This window comes from Indicator indicator, chromosome 35 (genome assembly GCF_027791375.1).
Source record: "Indicator indicator isolate 239-I01 chromosome 35, UM_Iind_1.1, whole genome shotgun sequence".
In the NCBI taxonomy this organism is placed as follows: domain Eukaryota; kingdom Metazoa; phylum Chordata; class Aves; order Piciformes; family Indicatoridae; genus Indicator; species Indicator indicator.
Window position 1 is genome coordinate 3,630,384 of NC_072044.1, and position 18,293 is coordinate 3,648,676.

Below are 18,293 nucleotides of genomic sequence, written 5' to 3' on the forward strand. Positions count from 1 at the left end.
AAAAGAGGTGAAATGCAACCCATGGGCTCTGCCCAAAAAAGTACCTGCTGGAGGGCACCTTATTTAAATAAGAATGTGCAGTCCTGGGAGTTGTCAGCAGTAATCCTTTTACAGGGCTGACTAAATGCTGAAGCTCTGACATCTAGACCGTTCTCTTCCTTATATAGGGCTGGCTAAGTGCTGGGCAGTAATGAGATTGGAATAAAAGGCTTTGGTAACGAAGAGGAACTGGCAAGGCCCAGCTGAATCTTAAACTTATCCCTCTGTGTGCCTGGATTCAAGCAGTGCAAAGTGTGGGTCCTAAAGTTCAGGGCTTCACAGATTGCGCTGGGTGGGAAGAGACCTTCAAAAAGTCATCTTGTGCTACCCCCCTGCAGTCAGCAGGGACACCTCCAACTGGAGCAGGCTGCTCAGGGCCACAGCAAGGCTGATCTTGAATGGCTCCAGGGATGGGGCCTCAGCCCCATTCTCGTTGTGAAGAGCTTCCTCCTGATCTCCAGCCTAAATCTCCCTTGCTCCAGTTTCAAACCATTGCCCCTTGTCCTATTGGTACAAGTCCCTCCCCAGCCTTCCTGTAGGTCCCTTTCATATACTGAAAGGCAGCTCTGAGGTGTCCCTGGAGCCTTCTCCAGGCTGAACAGCCCCAACTCTCTCAGCCTGCCCCTGTAGCAGAGGTTCTCCAGCCCTCTGCTCGTCTCTGTGGCCTCCTCTGGACCTTCCCTATCAGATCTATTTCTCTCTTGGGCTGGGAGTCCCCTAGCTGGACACAGCACTCCAGGTGAGGTCTCACCAGATCAGAGTGGCAGAATCACCTCTCACTTTTGTTGCAGCCCAGGGTGTCTCTGTTCTGGAGCTTCTGGTTGTGAATGGTGTTTGGTCTCTCAAGCTGTGGGTTCAGTGAGATGGAAACCTCCTCTGTACACTTGAGTTTTGCCTTGATTGGGTGGGAAAGAAAAAAGAATAATAAGAGGAATCTAGCAGTTAACAGATATCAAAACCTCCTTAGTGTAATTCATCAGGATGGATCTTATTCCAGAGTGGTTGGGTTTGTTTTTCTTTCATTGGAAGCTGTTTAAGCTGCATGAAGAGAAGCTTTTTCTCTTCTGGAATAAGAGAATCCACGTGGGATAGTGAATTAATAGAATTTGATCTGGTTTAATTCATAGTGTATCTGATACTTCCCTTGTGCAGGCAGGGTTATTAATGTTCTGCTTCAAAGTGTCTGTTTGGTGTAGTCAGATATGGTCAAGGAGAGACATCACCTCTGCTGCTCTGTCTGGCCTTGAGGGTTTTATCCTTTGACAGCTTCAGTGCTTGAAAACCAGGTGACAGGACAAGAGGTAATGGGTTGAAGTTGTGCCAGGAGAGGTTTAGGTTGGGTATTAGGAAAAAATTCTGGGCTGCAAGAGTGGTCAGGGATTGGAACAGGCTGTGGTGGAGTCCTCATCCCTGGAGGTGTTCAAGAGTTGTGTAGATGTGGTGCTTCAGGACATAGTTTGGTGGTCATGGTTGTTGGATTATGGTTGGGCTTGATGATCTTAAAGGCCTTTTCCAACCTTAATGGTTCTGTGATTCTATGAAGTGCAGGAATCAGCTGGAAGGTGCCAGTGCTAGAATGTCTCAGCCTAAACGATGTGGGAAAGACACAGCAGGAATCAAGAGAAAAGCCAAGATTCAGAGAATGGTTTGGGTTGGAAGGGATCTTAAAGCTCATCCTGTTCCAACCCCCAGCTATGGGCAGGGACACCTCCCACCAGCCCAGCTTGCTCCAAGCTTCATCCAACCTGGCCTTGAACACCCCCAGGGAGGGAACATCCACAGCCTCCCTGGGCAACCTGTTAGTGTCTCCCCACCCTTACTGTCAAGAATTTTTCTAATAATTCAAAGCCCTTTTCTTTCCTTCCATGTTTGCTCACTTGGGGAAGACAGGGATGAAATCTGGAAGAGAAAAGGAGGTTGGGAAGAGAGGAGGCTGAGGGTTGGTGGAGAGGTTCTGCTTACCGAGAGGTGGTAGGAATGTGACTGGAAGGAAGATTGAGTTATTCAGCACTGGCATCTCCACAGAGCTTCTGCAGCTGATCTCTGGTTTGGTCAAGATGCTGAGGTTGGAGGTGGGTGTGAGTAAGGAAGGAGGAGCTGAGTGGTTGGCTTCATTTTCACCTGGGTGCACCTGAGCTGTTTCTCAGAGTGGGTGACACTGGAACAACATCGAAAGTTTTGGTTTTTTTTTTTCCTTTTTAATTTTTTAATTTTTTTTTTTTGGGGGGGGGTGGGGAGGGTGACTCATTGCAACTTACCCAAAGTGACCTGATTTAGTTAAATGAGGCTAAATATAACCCATGTGAAAAGTACTGACATGTGGGAGGAGACGACAGCAGTTGGCTCTCAGCCTCTCTGTTCTGCAGGGAACATCTTTCACGACTGGTGACTAATAATCTTTTTTACTCTTGGTGGCTTTGGAAAGAACATCTCTGCTCCGTTACCCCCTTCTAGGGTAGGGGAAATAAAATGAGTGGTTCTTAATCCTCTTGCTTGTCATCTGCCTTTCTGAATTGCAGCTTACTGCTATGGACAGTGCTATCACCCTGTGGCAGTTCCTCCTCCAGCTCCTCCAAGAGCCTCAGAACAAGAATATCATCTGTTGGACCTCCAACGACGGGGAGTTCAAACTGCTGCAGGCAGAGGAGGTGGCCAGGCTCTGGGGAATCCGCAAGAACAAGCCCAGTATGAACTATGATAAACTCAGCCGTGCTCTCAGATACTATTATGTGAAGGTAACAACATCTCTAAATCCACCTCCAATCCTCAGCCATCCTAATGAGCTTTGTTTCCTTTTTCATGCTCTTCAAGGGGGTAGGTGTCTCTCCTGCCTGCCAGGATTAAGTGAGGTGTGCTGGTTTATCCTCAGAGGGTTTTGTCTTTTTTTTTCATCCCTTTGTTGGTGCTGTGTTTCCTCCCCACTGGTTATTTTAGGAGGTTCTTAGATAGCTTTGTGCAAAATGTTCTCTCTGGTTTATTCCTTTGGTAACACCAATCTTGGAACACTAATCCTCACCTCCAAAATCTGAACCCTTTGCAAGGGTTAAAAATCTTTTGCTGACAGCAATCTTGGAGCACTAATCCTCACCTCCAAAATATGAACCCTTGCAAGGATTAAAAATCTTTTGCTGGTAGTAATCTTTGAGTACTAATCCTTATCTCCAAAATCTGAGCCCTTGCAAGGGTTAAGAATCTTTTGCTGATAGCAATCTTTGGACACTAATCCTCACCTCCAAAATCTGAACCCTTTGCAAGGGTTAAAAACGTTTCCTGACAGCAATCTTTGAGCACTAATCCTCACCTCCAAAACATGAACCCTTGCAAGAGTTAAAATAACCTTTGCTGATAGCAGTCTTTGAGCACTAATCCTCACCTCCAAAATCTGAACCCTTGCAAGGGTTAAAATCCTCAAGGCTCCACTTTAAGCAACAGGAGGAGGAGGAGATGGTGAATATTGCACCACCTCGAGATCTCCTCTGCAGTTGTCTCTGAGAAGGGAGATCAAAATGAGGATTTTCAGGGAAAAAGCCCTGAAGAAAGTTATTTTTCTTTTTCTCCATGCATTCAGAATTGTCCTTTTCATGTGGTCAGCAAGTTCAGTCCAGCAGAGGAAGATGCTCCTCTGGTGCAGCTGATACCTCCTCCTAGCTAGTGTTCAAAAGTGGAACTAGAATCCCAGTGTGGGATTTCTGCCTTCATTTCAATCAACCATTTACCCCAGGACTCTTCTTGTGTGGGGGTGCAGGAGATAAAATGAAGCTCCTGAGGAACCTGCCAGTTGGTAGCAGGTGGTCTTTTGCTTGGGGCTTTATCAGATAGCACCAATCTTACTTGTCTCTGTGAAATCTCATCAATAATGCTGATTGTCCAATAAATTAAGAACCTTCTCAGCTCCAAACCGTGCCTGGCATTTCGCTTGGGAGCAAAACAAGTTTGACAGCTGCTGTTTTGTGGTATTGAAATAGCTGATTAGCCTGAGTTCTGCTGACTAGTTCAGCTGCTTTCTTGTCTTTTATTACCATCTTCTTAAGAGCAAAGGTGGATTTGATTTGAAATATTAACTTTCAAACCTCTCAGCTGCAATTCTGCCAAGGTTCTCCTCTGAGCTTGCACTGAATGTACCCAGGGCAGTGATGGTTGATGGAGGTAATGGAGGATTGTTTGTTTGTTTGTTTCTTAGCTGATGTTTTAAAATACATTAAAGAGTTTCAAGGCTGGTGTTTAGTAGTTTTAAGGTCAGGTTAAGCTCCCCTGGTTTACTGTTCTGTCTGTGAGCTCTGGAAATGCTACTTTGGGAGCACAAAGTGAGTCGCAAGGATGCGGTGGGGAAGAAGGGAAGAAAAAAGAAACCATTCCTGTGGAGAGCTTACAGACTCTCTGTTTCCTCAGTCTATTTTAGGCAGTGTTTGTAGGAAGAAAATGAATCTGAAGAAGGTCTAAATATATATATATCTTTTTTCTACCTTCTTACCCCCACAGAATATCATTAAAAAAGTGAATGGTAAGAAGTTTGTCTACAAGTTCGTTTCTTATCCAGAGATTTTGAACATGGATCCGCTGGTGGTGGGCAGGATAGAAGGAGACCCTGAAATGTCTGGCTTTGCAGAAGTCAGCAGTGCTCCAAAGGATGTGGAAAACTGTGGGAAGGAGAAGTCTCAGTCCTGTGCAAAGTCCTCCAGCCGCAATGACTACATCCACTCAGGCTTGTACTCCTCCTTCACGCTCAACTCCCTCAACTCTTCCAGCGTCAAACTCTTCAGGTCCATCAAGATCGAGAATCCAGCTGAGAAACTGACAGAGAAGAAACCTGCTCAGGATCCAACCCCCTCTGTCATCAAGTTTGTCACCATGCCCTCCAAAAAGCCTTCCTCTGTCCCCCTGGTCTCTACCACTTCAGCAATCTCTGCCACTTCCACTGCTTCTGCCACTTCAACCGTGCCCTCCCTTCCCATGGGATCGGATGAGACTCTGCAGACCTTGGAGACCCTTGTACTACCCAAGTTAACTGTCCCTGAAGCTCCAGCACCTTTGCCAAACTTAACCACCAGCTTCACCCCCACCCCACCCATATCCTCAGTTTCTCCTACTCTGCAAGTTCCTTCCACACCCCCATCGCCTCCCCTGAGCTCCAATCCTGACCTGGACATTGACACTGACATCGAGTCTGTGGCATCTCAGCAGCTGGAGCAGGCTCAGAGCCTTCAGCATCAATCCCCAGAGCCCAAAGAGCAGGATTCATCTGTGCTGGAGAAGGAATTTGCCAACCACCTCTCCAGATCTAAAAAACCCAAAGGGCTGGAGTTGGCTCCTACTTTGGTCATTACAGGCAGTGATCCAAGTCCACTGGGGATTCTGAGTCCTTCTCTCCCAACTGCTTCTCTTACTCCAGCACTTTTCTCTCAGGTAACCTCATTCCCTTCCTGTTGAGTTGTGTTTTGTTGGGTTGTTATTATGGTTGTTTTTTTTTTTTTTTTAAACTAACAATAGTAGTTCTGTTGCATTCTAAAGCAGGAAGGGAAGTCGAAAATGAAGTAGTAGATTGTATTTGGAGTTCTGAAACTCAGGATGTCACTCCCTTTGCTGCCTCTTTTTTGTTGTTGTTGTTGTTCTGGTTTTTGATGCAACAGAATTTGTATGCAGCAGAATTAATCTTCCCAGTCAGGGTTAGCTTCCACCCCAAAGTGTGCCCAGGTGGTATCTGAGCTCTACATGTCTGTACAGTGGCAGCATGTGGAGGCAGAACCCAAACCAGCACCAGCAGGATCCTCTCTAGATCCTGCCAGGGTGATAGTGAATCATTTCCAAACCCCTAAACTTGCCTTTTATCCTTCAGGCTGATTCTGGAAATACTTGAAAATGAGAGAACCATGGAGGTGTCTGTTGAGCAGCTTTGATTCTTGAGCTTGATTCAGTGGGCATTGACTTCAGGCCAGAGTATTGAGACTCAACAGCAATCAGAACAGCTGCTTAATGTGGTTGTTAACTTTGTGTGGGAAAGGAAAGCTTCTCTGCCTCATGGAAAAATTGGGAGAGGTCTGAATCCAACCCTCCTGTTCAACTGTTCTCCATATATTTAATCTCTTTCCTGTCATAACTGGCTGAAAGTGTGAGGAAGCTGCTGATTGAAAACTGAAATGGCTGAAGACAGGGAGGTTGGGGGGGGGGAATCAATTGGAGTTGCTCTTTTTGGCAGCCTTTGGGATGTTTGGCTGTTGAACTTGGAACATCTTTAATATTCAAAATCACAGAGTGGTAGGGGTTGAAAGGGACCTCTGGAGATCATCCATTCCAACCCCCCTGTCAAGGCAGGGTCTCCTAGAGAAGGGCCCACAGGACCCACAGGAACACATCCAGGTGGGTTTGGAATGTCTCCAGAGATGGAGACTTCACCACCACTCTGGGCAGCCTTCTCCAGGGCTCTATCACCCTTAAATTAAAGAAGTTCCTCCTCATGTTTAGATGGAACTCCTGATGTTCAAGTTTGTGCCTGCTACCCCTTGTCCTGTCCCTGGGCACCACTGAAAGGAGCCTGGCCCCATCCTCCTGCCACCCACCCTTTAAATATTGATCAGCAGTGATCAGATCCCCCCTTCAGTCTTCTCTCCAGTAAATATTGATCAGCAGTGATCAGATCCCCCCTTCAGTCTTCTCTCCAGACTAAACAGCCCCAATTCTCTTGGTCTCTCCTCATCAAGGAGCTGTTCCAGACCCCTCAGCATCTCTGTAGCCCTTTGCTGTCCCCTCTCCAGCAATTTCCTGTCCTTGAACCAGGGAGCCCAGACCTGGACCCAGTATTGTGGAATTACATCCAGAAGCTGGGTGTATAAGTCACTTGTTGTGGCTTACAGTGCCACTGTCACCCAGCCTCTGGGTGTGCCCAGACTCAGAGGCTGAGCTTTCCAAAGCTGAGCTTTCCAAAGCCACTCACAGGTGCTGTGGACTGAATTGCAGGAGGAGCTGCTGGGCTCTGGGTTGCAGTGGGATTTGGCAGTGACTGGGATAAGAGGCCAATGGCTCAGCAAAAGGGGAAGCAGAGCTGGATGCCTGCTGCTGCTGTGGTGGGGTTTGGAGGGAGGAGGAGGGAATGGGAGTTCCTGGAATTTGGACCCAGCCCTCTGCAGCTGTAGGAGCTGAGATGATTGTGGCTGGATTTTCCATGTGCTGTGTGTTACTCCCAGTGCTGCTTTCACCCTGCTGACCATCTTCTTGTGTTTTGCAGACTCCCATCTTGCTGACCCCAAGCCCCTTGCTCTCCAGTATCCACTTCTGGAGTACCCTCAGCCCAGTTGCTCCTCTCAGTCCTGCAAGGTTGCAAGGTGCTAACACACTCTTTCAGGTAAGCTCCAGCAGCATCAGTCAATCTCTCTGTGCTTTACAGAACCTTCCTCAGTAAAGCTGCCAGAATCAACCCAAACAGCTGACAGAGAGGCAAAATAGTGATTTTTTTTTTTTCTTCTTTTCTATCCCCTGTATTAGCTTTCGAGAGCTTTAATTGTAGTGTTTACCTAGTTTTATCTAAGTGTGTTGTAAATGTTGATGTTCCAGAGATGTTCTGTGTTAATAACAGTCTGCTCTGTACTTAGGGATTGATTTTTTTTTTTTTTAGGTCTCTGCTTCCTGTCAATCTTTATTGGTGGCAGGGCAAGAGAGGAAATTCTGCCTCTTTACTCTGCTCTGGTGAAACCCCACCTTAAATCCTGCCTCCAGTGCTGGTGTCCCCAGCATAAGGACACAGAGCTGTTGGGGAGAGTCCAGAGGAGGCCACAAAGATGATCCAAGGGCTGGAGCAGCTCTGCTGTGAGGAGAGGTTGAGGGAGCTGGGGGTGTTCATCCTGGAGAAGAGAAGGCTCCAGGGGAACCTTAGAGCTGCCTGCCAGTACCTGAAAGGATCCTCCAGGAAGGCTGCAGAGGGACTTTTCATGAGGGTGTCTAGAGACAGGACAAGGGGGAATGGAGTGTTCCAGTTTGTATCCATTGTGTCTTGTCTTATTACTGTGCACCACCAGAAAGAGCTTGGCCCCCTCCCCAAGATATTGATAGACATTGATCAGATCCCCTCTCAGCCTTCTCTTCTCAAGACTAAACAGCCCCAGGGCTCTCAGTCTCTCTTCATAGGGGAGATGTTCAAGTCCTCTGATTCTATGATACCTGCACAGCTCTGAGAGGAACAGCAATGTTACAGTGACCTCTCCCCTAATCATTGCTTTGTTTTGTCTCTTAGTTTCCATCAGTGCTGAACAGTCATGGCCCATTTACTCTGTCTGGACTGGATGGACCTTCAACCCCTGGCCCATTTTCCCCTGATCTACAGAAGACATAGCACATGAACTCCTGGAAAGGACCTCTTGGCAAGCAAGGGAAAGGATGGGAACACTTCTCTTGAGCCCTCTTTTGTAAATGAGCAGTTTCTAACTCCACAAAGGTTCTCCGCAATCATTGGGTTTTTGCCCTTCCCTCTCCTCCCTCCTAAAAAAACAAAGTTGATTTTTTTTTTTCTTCAAAATTCCCTTATTTTTTTTGGAAGACCCAGGTTGGGAATGTTTATGCAAAGGCCTTAATGGGAGCTGAAGCTCCACAATCTCTTCTCTTCCCTCCTTGGTTTGGAAGACTTCAAAGGAATTTTGGTTGGTGTTGCAGTAACTGAGTCTGCACTGACTGCAGTCAAATGGTATCAGGGAAGTCTCTTTTTTTTTTTTTTTTTTCTCTGTGACTTTTGGAAAACCCTCTCTGCTCTTCTGCTTCCTGTGCTTTGCAAGAAGAAAAAAAAAAAAAACAAAACAAAACCCAAACCCCAACACAAACCTAATCCTGATTGAAGCTGGCATTCCAGGAAATGCTTGGGAAAGGGGTGTGTGCACTCAGCTTTGCCTTGAGGCTCCAGAACTTCTGCAGCAACCAAGCAGCCTGCATCTTTTCTGCTGTAAAAGCAACCAACCAACCCATCTTTGTCTTTCTGCAGGGAGAAATTTTCAAGGGATGTTCAATGATTGTGTTACTGAGAGACAGTTTGGCCATGGTGGTGTTCTAGCAGCAGCCCAGCCCCTCAGAGGAGCAGGCTTGGCAAGGCTCTTCTGGATGCTTCCCTGCCCTCCTTTTGGTGAGGAGGCAACAAAATGAATGGGGGGTGGGGATTGGTTCCTTTTCAGTTCTCAGAGAGTTTGAATGCTGAAGTCCAAACATTTCTTGTGCCAGAGACCTGTTACAAAGCCCTTGTAACCTCACTGCTAGATGAGCAGGGTGGTGGAGTTTTAACCTGTCTGTTTGGTGAGGTTGCTGCCTGATGCTGAAGGCTTGGACCCACCAGTGGGTGAGGACACTGAGGTCTGAGCATTAACTTTACTCTTTTCCCACAGTGGAAGGTGGAGAAGCTCCTCTTTTGCCAGCTCTTGTCTCAAGTTTGGCATTAGTTCTGTTGCCTTTTGCCTTTTTAATTTGAGGAAGCACTCAGACCCAAAATCAGTTAGGCTCAGACCCAAAATCAGGCAGGCTCAGACCCAAGTTAGGCTTGGACCCAAAATCAGTTAGGCTCAGTGTTTAGAGCCATCTGAGAGGGGTACCACCACATACCAAGCTCACTGTAAATTTGCACTTCCATTCCTTTCCTTGGTGGCCCTGTGTGCATGGATTAACACAAGATTAGTCCTGAGCCACTTTGAAACACTGATGAAATGAAATTTGCAGTTTGATTTTTTTTAGGGGTTTGTTTGTTTTTTTTTTTTTTGACAACTCAGGAGGCCTTTTAGGAGGAATGAAAGAAGAGAGGCTCTGCTCTCATGGCTCCTCAGAGGCTTGGATGTCTTGGGTCTGTTGGTGTTGTGTCCTTCCACTGGTGGCAGCTGATGTCAGGCAGCAGCTTCTCTTTTTGCTGCTGTGTGCATTGAGTTGGTGACATTGAGAGAATCTTCTCCATGAGATATACAGCTGGAGACCATCTCTTTGGGCATCCCCACTGGCTGTCTTCAAAGTTTTGAGGAGCAGAGGAGGATTGCACCTTTCCCAGCAGGAGGAGCTGCCAGTCTGTGCTGTATATACTGCACCTGCCCTGTGGATAAGTGGTGAACTCAAAACTTTCCAGAGTGTTCTTTCTGCCACTCCTGCAGACTCTGAATTCACTTTTAAAGCATCTGACAATACCCAAGGCTTCACTTAGAGCAGTGACATTGTCCTTCTACATTCTACTATTGAAATATGGAAACCACTTAGTGTGTTCCTGACATGACCCCGAGGCAGGTGGATGTAGTGGAGTTGCTTTTTGGGCATTTTGGGTTTTTTTTTTTTTTTCATCCCAAAAGTCCCCTGCCTGGTGGGGGGTGGGAGAAGAAGCTTCTGCCTTCTTTAGGTGGAAAGCAGGAGAGTGAGCTCCTGGAGTGAACTGTCTTCCTGCAGTTAGGTCAGAGGGATGATGCTTTATGTTTTTTAGACATCAGCAGATGCAGGATAAAAATTTCCTGTGCCAGCAGCTCTTAAAATGACAATGTGCAATATTTGACCTTTATTAATAATTTGTTTTTCCTTTTTTTAAGAATTAATTATTCTTATTGTTGACTGCAGAAAACAAGCTGCAGGTCAGAATTGAAGAGCAGGCAGCTGGAATTTCCTCCTTTGCACGATGGCTTAGGGAGTCTGCTCTAGAAAATTCTCTATAGCTGGATAAGAATAGCAGCACTTTGAATGGTTGATTTAGGTTGGGCCAAGTTTGTGCCCTAGGTTGGGCTGAGTTTGTGCCCTGGGTTAGCCAAATTTGTGCCCTAGGTTGGCCACTTTTATGCCCACCAAACGTGTGGACTTGAGAGCAGCCTTGCAGACTAGGAGCAGAGTTGACAAATAACGAACGAGCACTAAAAATTTGCAATTTAATTGCTTCCCTTTCCTCATCCCCTATGGAGAAAAGCCAAGTTTGTTTGTTTAGAAGTTGTGTGTGTGTGTGTGTGTGTGGTGCACACTTAGTTCATTGTAAACTTGATCACTTTTCAGCACAGGTATGCAAAAGAGAAGCAAGGGCTGGCACAGCTTCTCGGCCACACTCGGCCTGGTTTCCTGCTCCTCTCCAAGCAGCTCCCTGAAATTGCACTGCCACAGAGGAATGGCCTCAAGCTGCACCAGGTTAGGCTAGACATTAGGAACATTTTAATTTTTTTTTTTTTTTTTTTTTACTGAAAGAGCAGCTAAGCATTGGAACAGGCTGCCCAGGGAAGGTGGTGGAGTCACCATGCCTGGAGGTGTTCAGAGGTTGTTTAGCTGCGGAGCTCAGTGGTGAGCTTGGCAGAGCAGGGTTAAGGCTCGGACCTGGTGATCTCTTTTCCAACTTGACTGATTCTATGAAAGGGTTGATGATCCAGGTTTACTCTCAGAGAGAGAGAGTGGATAGGAAGGTGCAGCCTGAGTGTGTTGGATTCAGTCTGGAAACCCTCAGCTTCCTGCCAGGTAGCGCTGAGATGTTTTGCTTCTTGAGCACCTGCCTAGGACAACAACAAAAAGATCCTGATCTCAGGAGGCAGCTGGGAAAGCAGGGTGGGAGGGGGAGAGGGAGAGGAGCAGCTTGCTCACTTTTTCTCCATGACAACGTTCAGGTCACTTAAGGTAATACTCCCTTGTATATATGCTGCCTCATTAAACACAGATTAGCTAACAAGTGTCTAAGTGCCAGCTCGCTTGGATCACATTCCTGACGGAGCACAGCGTCCCTGTGACTTCTTGGAGCTTGGGTTCTGTGACTTGCTGATAATTCAACTCGCTGACTTCAGGAGCAGTTTGCAGCTCGTTGCAACTCGTTTTTAATTTAGGGGAGGGCAGCTTGGGGGTGGGGTGGTTGGGGGGAGGGTGGGATGTTAATTTAGGCTCTCTTTTAATTAGCAGTCTGTAACGTGGGGTATTAGTAGAGTGTTGGTTTCAAGTAACGCAGCATTACAGAAGCCTCTCGTTCCAATTCGTGTTGCCATGGTCTTGTTGAATGCTTTTGATTAACCTTTGCATTGGTTAAATTCATTAGGTGGTGGTGGTAGAATTAGACTGGATGAGCATGGTCTTGCTTCTGGAAGTCTTTTTTTTTTTTTCTTTTTTTGGTTAGGTGTGACTGCTGCTGTGTAGTAGTGCTGCAGGGTTAGCCAGCTTGCTGCTGCTGCTGCTGCGTGCTACCTCCGGTGCTTTTCTTTGAGCTCCTGAGCTGTTGGGATGCTGTCAGGATGCTACCAGCACCACATGGTGCTGGCAGAGGCAGTTCCATGGGAAGCAGAAACGTGTTCCATGCACCCTAGGGCTTATAGAACCAAACTTGTTCTGCCTTAGCCCTGTTCTGGAGAATGTGATCCTACTCCTGAGGGGGATGGAGAAACGTTGGGTTGGTTTCTTTTTTTATCTTAACAGCAGCTTAAGCCTAGCTCCTTGTTTCAGAAATTGATCTGCAGCAGTGAGGGCTGAATTGTATTTGCTATGCACTGCCTTTGGCACATTCAGGTTGCTAAAATCCCTTGAATTTGAGGAGTTGTTGTTTTAACTTGGAGCTGTTGTTTTAACTTGGAGCATCCAAAGGCTTCTCAGTATCCCCCACGTGGTCCTAGGTGTGACGGAGCCTAGGAGAGAGGCTTTGGCTGCTCAGTGCTTTGTTCAGGATAATTCCTCCCTCTGCTGTGTTTTCAAACCTCAGATTTCTAGCAACTAGATTTTTCTTGGGTTGAAAAGGTTTGTTTGAAGCACAGGGAAGGCTGCTTTGTGTGCAGCCCTTCCCTTCTACCGCTTGCCAAGGTGCAGCGAGATGCATTAAGGGCAGAGATTCCCTCCTGGCTCCACCTTTCACAGGAGAACTTCTGCAGGCTGAGATGGGATGGAAGAGCTGCTCCAGCACATCAGTGCAGCCTCTCAGGTGAGCACAGGCATAGAGTTCTGATCCTCTTCTGTAGCATTTTCCCAGTGCAAGGTCAGAGCCAGGCTGTTGGCTACCCCGGGTTTATTCATGTATTTTTTAGTTACTTTTTGCTACTGTTTTATAGCAATTTTTTTGGTATGTACTCATGTTTTACTACACAATTTAACCTCTTCCATTCTTTTTTTTTTTTTTTTTTTTTTTACTGATGCCTATTTGTTTACAAGACACATCTCAGTGTTGTATCAAGAGGCTGTCTTGGTATTGTCAGCAGTGCAAATGCAAACTGCACCAGTAGTAGTTAAGGAGCATTGGCAAAGCTGACAGGGAGTTGAAAACTTGATGTCTAAATTCTGGGTGTCCATAACAATCTTGTTCTGCTCCTTTAGGGTACAGCCATCACCTCCTGGCCTCTGGGGTTGTGGGGATGGAGAGTTTTCTTTTGGTTTAATAATCACAGAGCATGGTATGGTGCAACCAGCCAGGGACCCACAGGACCAGATGAGTTTGAGAACCCATTAGAGCTGCAGTTGTGTTGTTCAGAAGCCATTCAGGATGGTTTAATGAGGTTTAGGATGTGTGATGCCTAAACAGGAATCTTCATGCTTTGATTAAACTTTAATTAAGCTGTAATTGGCAATGGCTGCTGCTGAGCCTGAACTGTTAGCAGCAGATCTGCTTCATGTGGAGGCCGTGGGCTATGGGCATCAAGTTGAGTGGTGGTTCAAATGTGACAGGCTGGAGCTGAGCTGCTGAAATCAGAGGCTGTCAGAGGCAGATGAAAAGGGGAGCTGCAGTGACAGCTGTTCTACACAGACCTTCAGGGATACTGCTGCAGAAAGCTTTGTCTGGATCACCAGCTGTGGATGTGCCTTTCCGTGTGGTTGCAGTGTGGCTGTGGAGGAGCCCTGAAAAGTGTGTCCTGCAGGTCTGGGGAGGTTCTCCTCCATCTCTTCTCTGCCCTAGTGAGACCACACCTGTCCAGTTTGGGGCACCCCAGTTCAAGAGAGATAGGGATCTACTGGAGAGAGGCCAGTGGAGAGCTACAGGGATGATTTGGAGGCTTGAACATGTTCATGACTCCTGTGAAGAAAGATTGAGAGCTCTGGGCATGTTCATGACTCCTGTGAAGAAAGATTGAGAGCTCTGGGGCTGCTTAGCCTTGAGAAGGCTGAGAGAGGATCTGATCAATGTCTATGAATCTCTGAGGGCTGGGTGTCAGGATGAAGGTGCCAGGCTCTTTTCAGTGGTGCCCAGTGACAGGACAAGGAACAACAGGTACAAGCTGAAACCCAGGCAGTTCCACCTCAAGATGAGGAGAAACTTCTTTGGTGTGAGGGTGCTGGAGGCCTGGAGCAGGCTGCCCAGAGAAGTTGTGGAGTCTCCCTTCTCTGGAGGCTTTCCAAACCCATCTGGATGTGTTCCTGTGGGACCTGCTCTGGATGATCCTGCTTTGGCACAGGGTTGGACTGGATGATCTCCAGTGGTCCCTTCCACCCTCTACCATTTGATGATTCTGGACAGAGAAGAGTATTTTGCAAACAGAACCCAATTTTTTAATTCCATAGCCTGCTTTTAGTCATCCAACCCCTTGCAGTCTATGATTCTATGACACCATAGGAGCTGTGAAGCCACAGTGATGGCAGCACTGCCATATTTCTGCACTCAACCTTCTGTTGGCATTTCTGGCTCTCTGCGTGCCACCTGAAGCAGAAAGGTTTGCTTTTGGGCTTGGGTTTTAGTGGTTCTTGACCTGAGGGATGTTATCCTTGCCCTTGTACAAAGAACAAGCAGAAGGAAGGGAGGGATCTGTTCACTGCAGAAGGTTGATTCTTTTGGCAGGATGCAAGCTTTGACCATTTGCTATGCTTTGTAAAACCAAAAAAAAAAAAAAAAAAACATTGGTGACCTGGAGGTAAGAAAACTGGGCAGGGCCCAGTGGTTTCCTGTTGAATGTCTTTGATGTTTTCTTTCTGGGACAGCAAGATGTCCACTTTGTATCAATGATTCTACTCAACAAAAGGCAAAGCTGATGAGGATTTTTATTTACTCCCCTCCCAAAGAATGCAGTAGAAGACTCAGAGTGTGGGAGCTGTTCCAGCCATCTGCTAAAAGCATCCTTGGAGAGCTGGAAAACTCTTCACTGAGGCTGGACTTGCTCTCTCCAAGTGGTTGATACACAAGAGGATGGTTTTGTGGTTTGGAGCCTGGCTTCCAGCTCTGCACCAATCCCTCTTAACCATGCACAGAGTGAAGCCTGCACTCTGCTGTTGCCACTTTCCAATGTTTTGCACACCCTGGTGAGGTTTCCTTGGGATTTTATTGGTGTTTTGGGTTGGTTTTTTTTGTTGTGTTGGATTTTTTTTTCCTTTTTATTACTCAAATCAATTTCACCACAGTGTGAACTAATTAGCTGCCAGAGGTTGTTTGATGTTGTTGCATGCCACATCTCCTTAAAAAAAAAAATAATACATGTCTTGGACTGGTTTTGTGTTCATGGAAGAGAAATTTGGACTGCTTTGACTTGTGTTTCTCTGGAGACTGTGTGTCACAGAAGGTTTTCATCTCATGGTAGGGCTTTTGGCTTTGGATTTTCTTTTTTTGGGGGGGAGGAGGGGAGGGCAGGGGGTGTCCCAGGATAATTCTGAAGAGGTCTTCATGGAGACACTGAGCTGTAAGCACAGGGAAGAGAGGTTGGCAGGCAGGTTGTGTGTGCAGAGCCCATTTCAGTCCCTGAGCAGCACCTGCAGCAGTGCTGTACCAAGAACTGGAAGCTGTTGGGTTTGGGGTTTGTTGTTTTGTTTGTTCTTTTTTTTTTCCTTTTTTTTTTTTGTTTGGGGGCTTTTTTTTTTTTTTAATAAGCTTTCTGAGCACAGGAAAAGCTTTGAGGATGGCCTCTGCATGATTCCTAATGTGTGCTGTGTGCTGGGGGAAGGAGGGGTGGGTTTACAATACCTGGGTTTGCTCTGAGGCCCCTTGAGATGTGTTGGTTTTTTTTTTTTTATTCTATATTTTTATTATTATTAATTTTTTTTTTTTTGGCTAGCATGTCTTAAACCTCAAGGCTTTCAAACTGCTTTAGAGAATTGTGTTGATTGTTTTGTTTTGGTTTTGTTCTGCTGTTGTTCAGTTGCACAGAGGGGTGGGTTTTATTTTTTATTTTTTTTTAGGTATTACGATGTGCTCGCTTTGAATTCTCTGTGAACAAGGTTGAGATTTAGGCCTTGTAGAGTTTTGTTTTTTTTTTCTAAACAACAAACAGTTGTGTTCTTTAAGAAAAAAAAAATGTATCCCTTTAAAAACAAACCAAACCCAACCTCTTGTTTGTATTCTGTTGCAGTGTTACCAGATGGCCTTATGTACGTCACAGTGTTTGTGATGAGTACAGTAGCACATTTAATGCTTATCTTCCCCCCCCCCCCCCAAACCCAACCCCTTCTCCCTCCCCTCTGTTTTTTATAGCTGAGAAGTAGATTCTTTAATACTAGAGATGAAGCAAGGGGGACAATTCTAGCAACACAGCCAGGGAGGGTGGTGGTTGTCTCCTCTAATGGCTGTTAGGACAGCTGGGACTGACCTGGCTCTGAACCAGGGATGGTTAATCAAGGTGAGAGACTTTGTTTGGGGCATTCTGAGCCTCTCTGAGCAAGCTGATGGCAGATGTGAATCCTCTGCCAGAAGCTTGGGCACCAGAATCAATCCTCTTGGCTTCACTGCAGGTGCTCTGACTTTACACCAGGTGAGAATCTGCGCTTTGCAGCTTTTGATCCCTGGCTCAGAGTCAGGGGGAGGGAAGCTTAAGTGAAATTTTAGAGAGCTTGAGCAAGCTGTAAAGTGTGACTCTTGGTGTTGGCTTTGTTTATTCAAGTGCACATCTGTTTTGGAAAGCGACTTTCTGATGCCTTTAGTGTTTGCTTCTCAATTGTTCACTTCACCTGGGTTCTGCAGTGGGGCTGCCACTACAGCAGCTCTGCTTGGGGCAGCTTGAGCTTGGAACAAGGGAATGAATCCATCTCTGTTAGCTTGGAACTCTGGAATGAGTCCATTTTACTTCCCTGGTAGTGGGTTAAAAACTCCGCTGTGGTGTAGTTGAAAATCTCCATCAGTGGTTGCAAAGCTCCATCAGGATGTTAGGAAGAAGCTCTTCCCCATGAGGGTGGTGAGACTCTGGAACAGGTTGCACAGGGAGGTGGTAGAAGCCTCATCCCTGGAAGATTTTTAAGGCCAGGCTCGATGTGGCTCTGAGCAACCTGATCTGGTGTGAGGTGTCCCTGCTTATGGCAGGGGGGGGGTTGGAACTGGATGAACCTTGAGGTCCCCTCCAACCCTGACACTTCTATGATTCTATGGAAAGGCTCCACCAGTGGCTGCTGCAGGGCTCCACCAGTGGCTGCTGCAGGGCTCCACCAGTGGCTGCTGCAAGGCTCCACTGAAAGCAGCAGAGGTGATGCTTTCAGTTACTCTTTCCAGAACAGAAGTGCATTGAAAATATTTTCTCTCTGTATATTTCTGTAGTACCCAGATGAAACAAAGCAATTTATGTTGTAGTGAGTGTCTTAACTTCCTCCACTGGAGGCTTTTTTTTGTCTTTCACCACGGTCTTTTGGAGTCAGCTGTAATCTCACAGGGCTCTCTGGTGCTCTTGTTACAGTTGGGTCAATTTGCCTGGCAGAGAAAAGCTTCTCAGTCTAAACTTCTTTGGCAAAGAACCTTTTATAACTGAGTCTAGCTTAATGCCATTGTGGTTTTTTTCAAAAAAAAAAAAAAAACAAAAACACCTAACTGCTGGTATTGTAAATGCAAGTCCATAAAACCAGCCAAAGGTGTCAGCACTTGTTCAGTGTTACTCAATTTCCTTCCATCCCAAGGTGGTTAGGAAGACCTTCAGCCTGTCCAGATCATCTTCAATCCAAACCAAAATAAACTACAACAAGCCAGAGTTGAAGTTGGTGGAAGTGTTTCAGGCTCCACTTAAAATTTGGGAAGCAAAGTTTTAAGGTTAAAAAAAACCAAAACAAATCAAACAAACCCAAACCCCAAAAAGGTGAATTTTGGAAGAAGTAGTGCACTGGACTGGCACTTGAGAAATGCTGCTTTCCAAGTTGGCCTAATTGGGGCAGTTTTGTTCTTCACAGCATCACAAAGGTCTTTCTTGAACAATCAATCAGGTGACTTTTAATTTTTTTTTCACCCCCCTCCCCTTATTGCTTCAATTTCTGTGCAAAACAAAAACCCCAAAACCCCAGAAATTAAATCAATGCATTGCAATTTTTTTTTCTTAACTAAATAATGGGGTGGGACTAGTTTAAAGGAGAAAAAAAAAAATAACTAAATAAATAAGAAACCTATTTTATGTAAGAACTGACAGAGGGATTTTGCTTTGTATAAATGCAAG

At 46.1% G+C, this 18,293-nt stretch overlaps 1 protein-coding gene across 2 annotated transcripts; it reads left to right on the forward strand.

The window, feature by feature from the left end:
* The first annotated feature begins 2,391 nt into the window (after nt 1-2,391).
* On the forward strand, nt 2,392-8,359 carry ELK4 (ETS transcription factor ELK4). 2 transcript variants are annotated; one of them, XM_054395865.1, is made up of 5 exons: nt 2,392-2,419; nt 2,548-2,774; nt 4,519-5,442; nt 7,259-7,375; nt 8,261-8,359. In XM_054395865.1, exons 2-5 carry the CDS (start codon nt 2,568-2,570, stop codon nt 8,357-8,359), a joined length of 1,347 nt encoding a protein of 448 aa, XP_054251840.1. In that variant the 5' UTR covers nt 2,392-2,419; nt 2,548-2,567. The 2 variants fall into 2 exon arrangements, with proteins under 2 accessions (XP_054251840.1, XP_054251839.1); XM_054395864.1 differs by lacking the exon at nt 2,392-2,419 and having other exon boundaries at nt 2,568-2,774; nt 4,519-4,920; nt 5,041-5,442.
* Nucleotides 8,360-18,293: the final 9,934 nt, after the last annotated feature.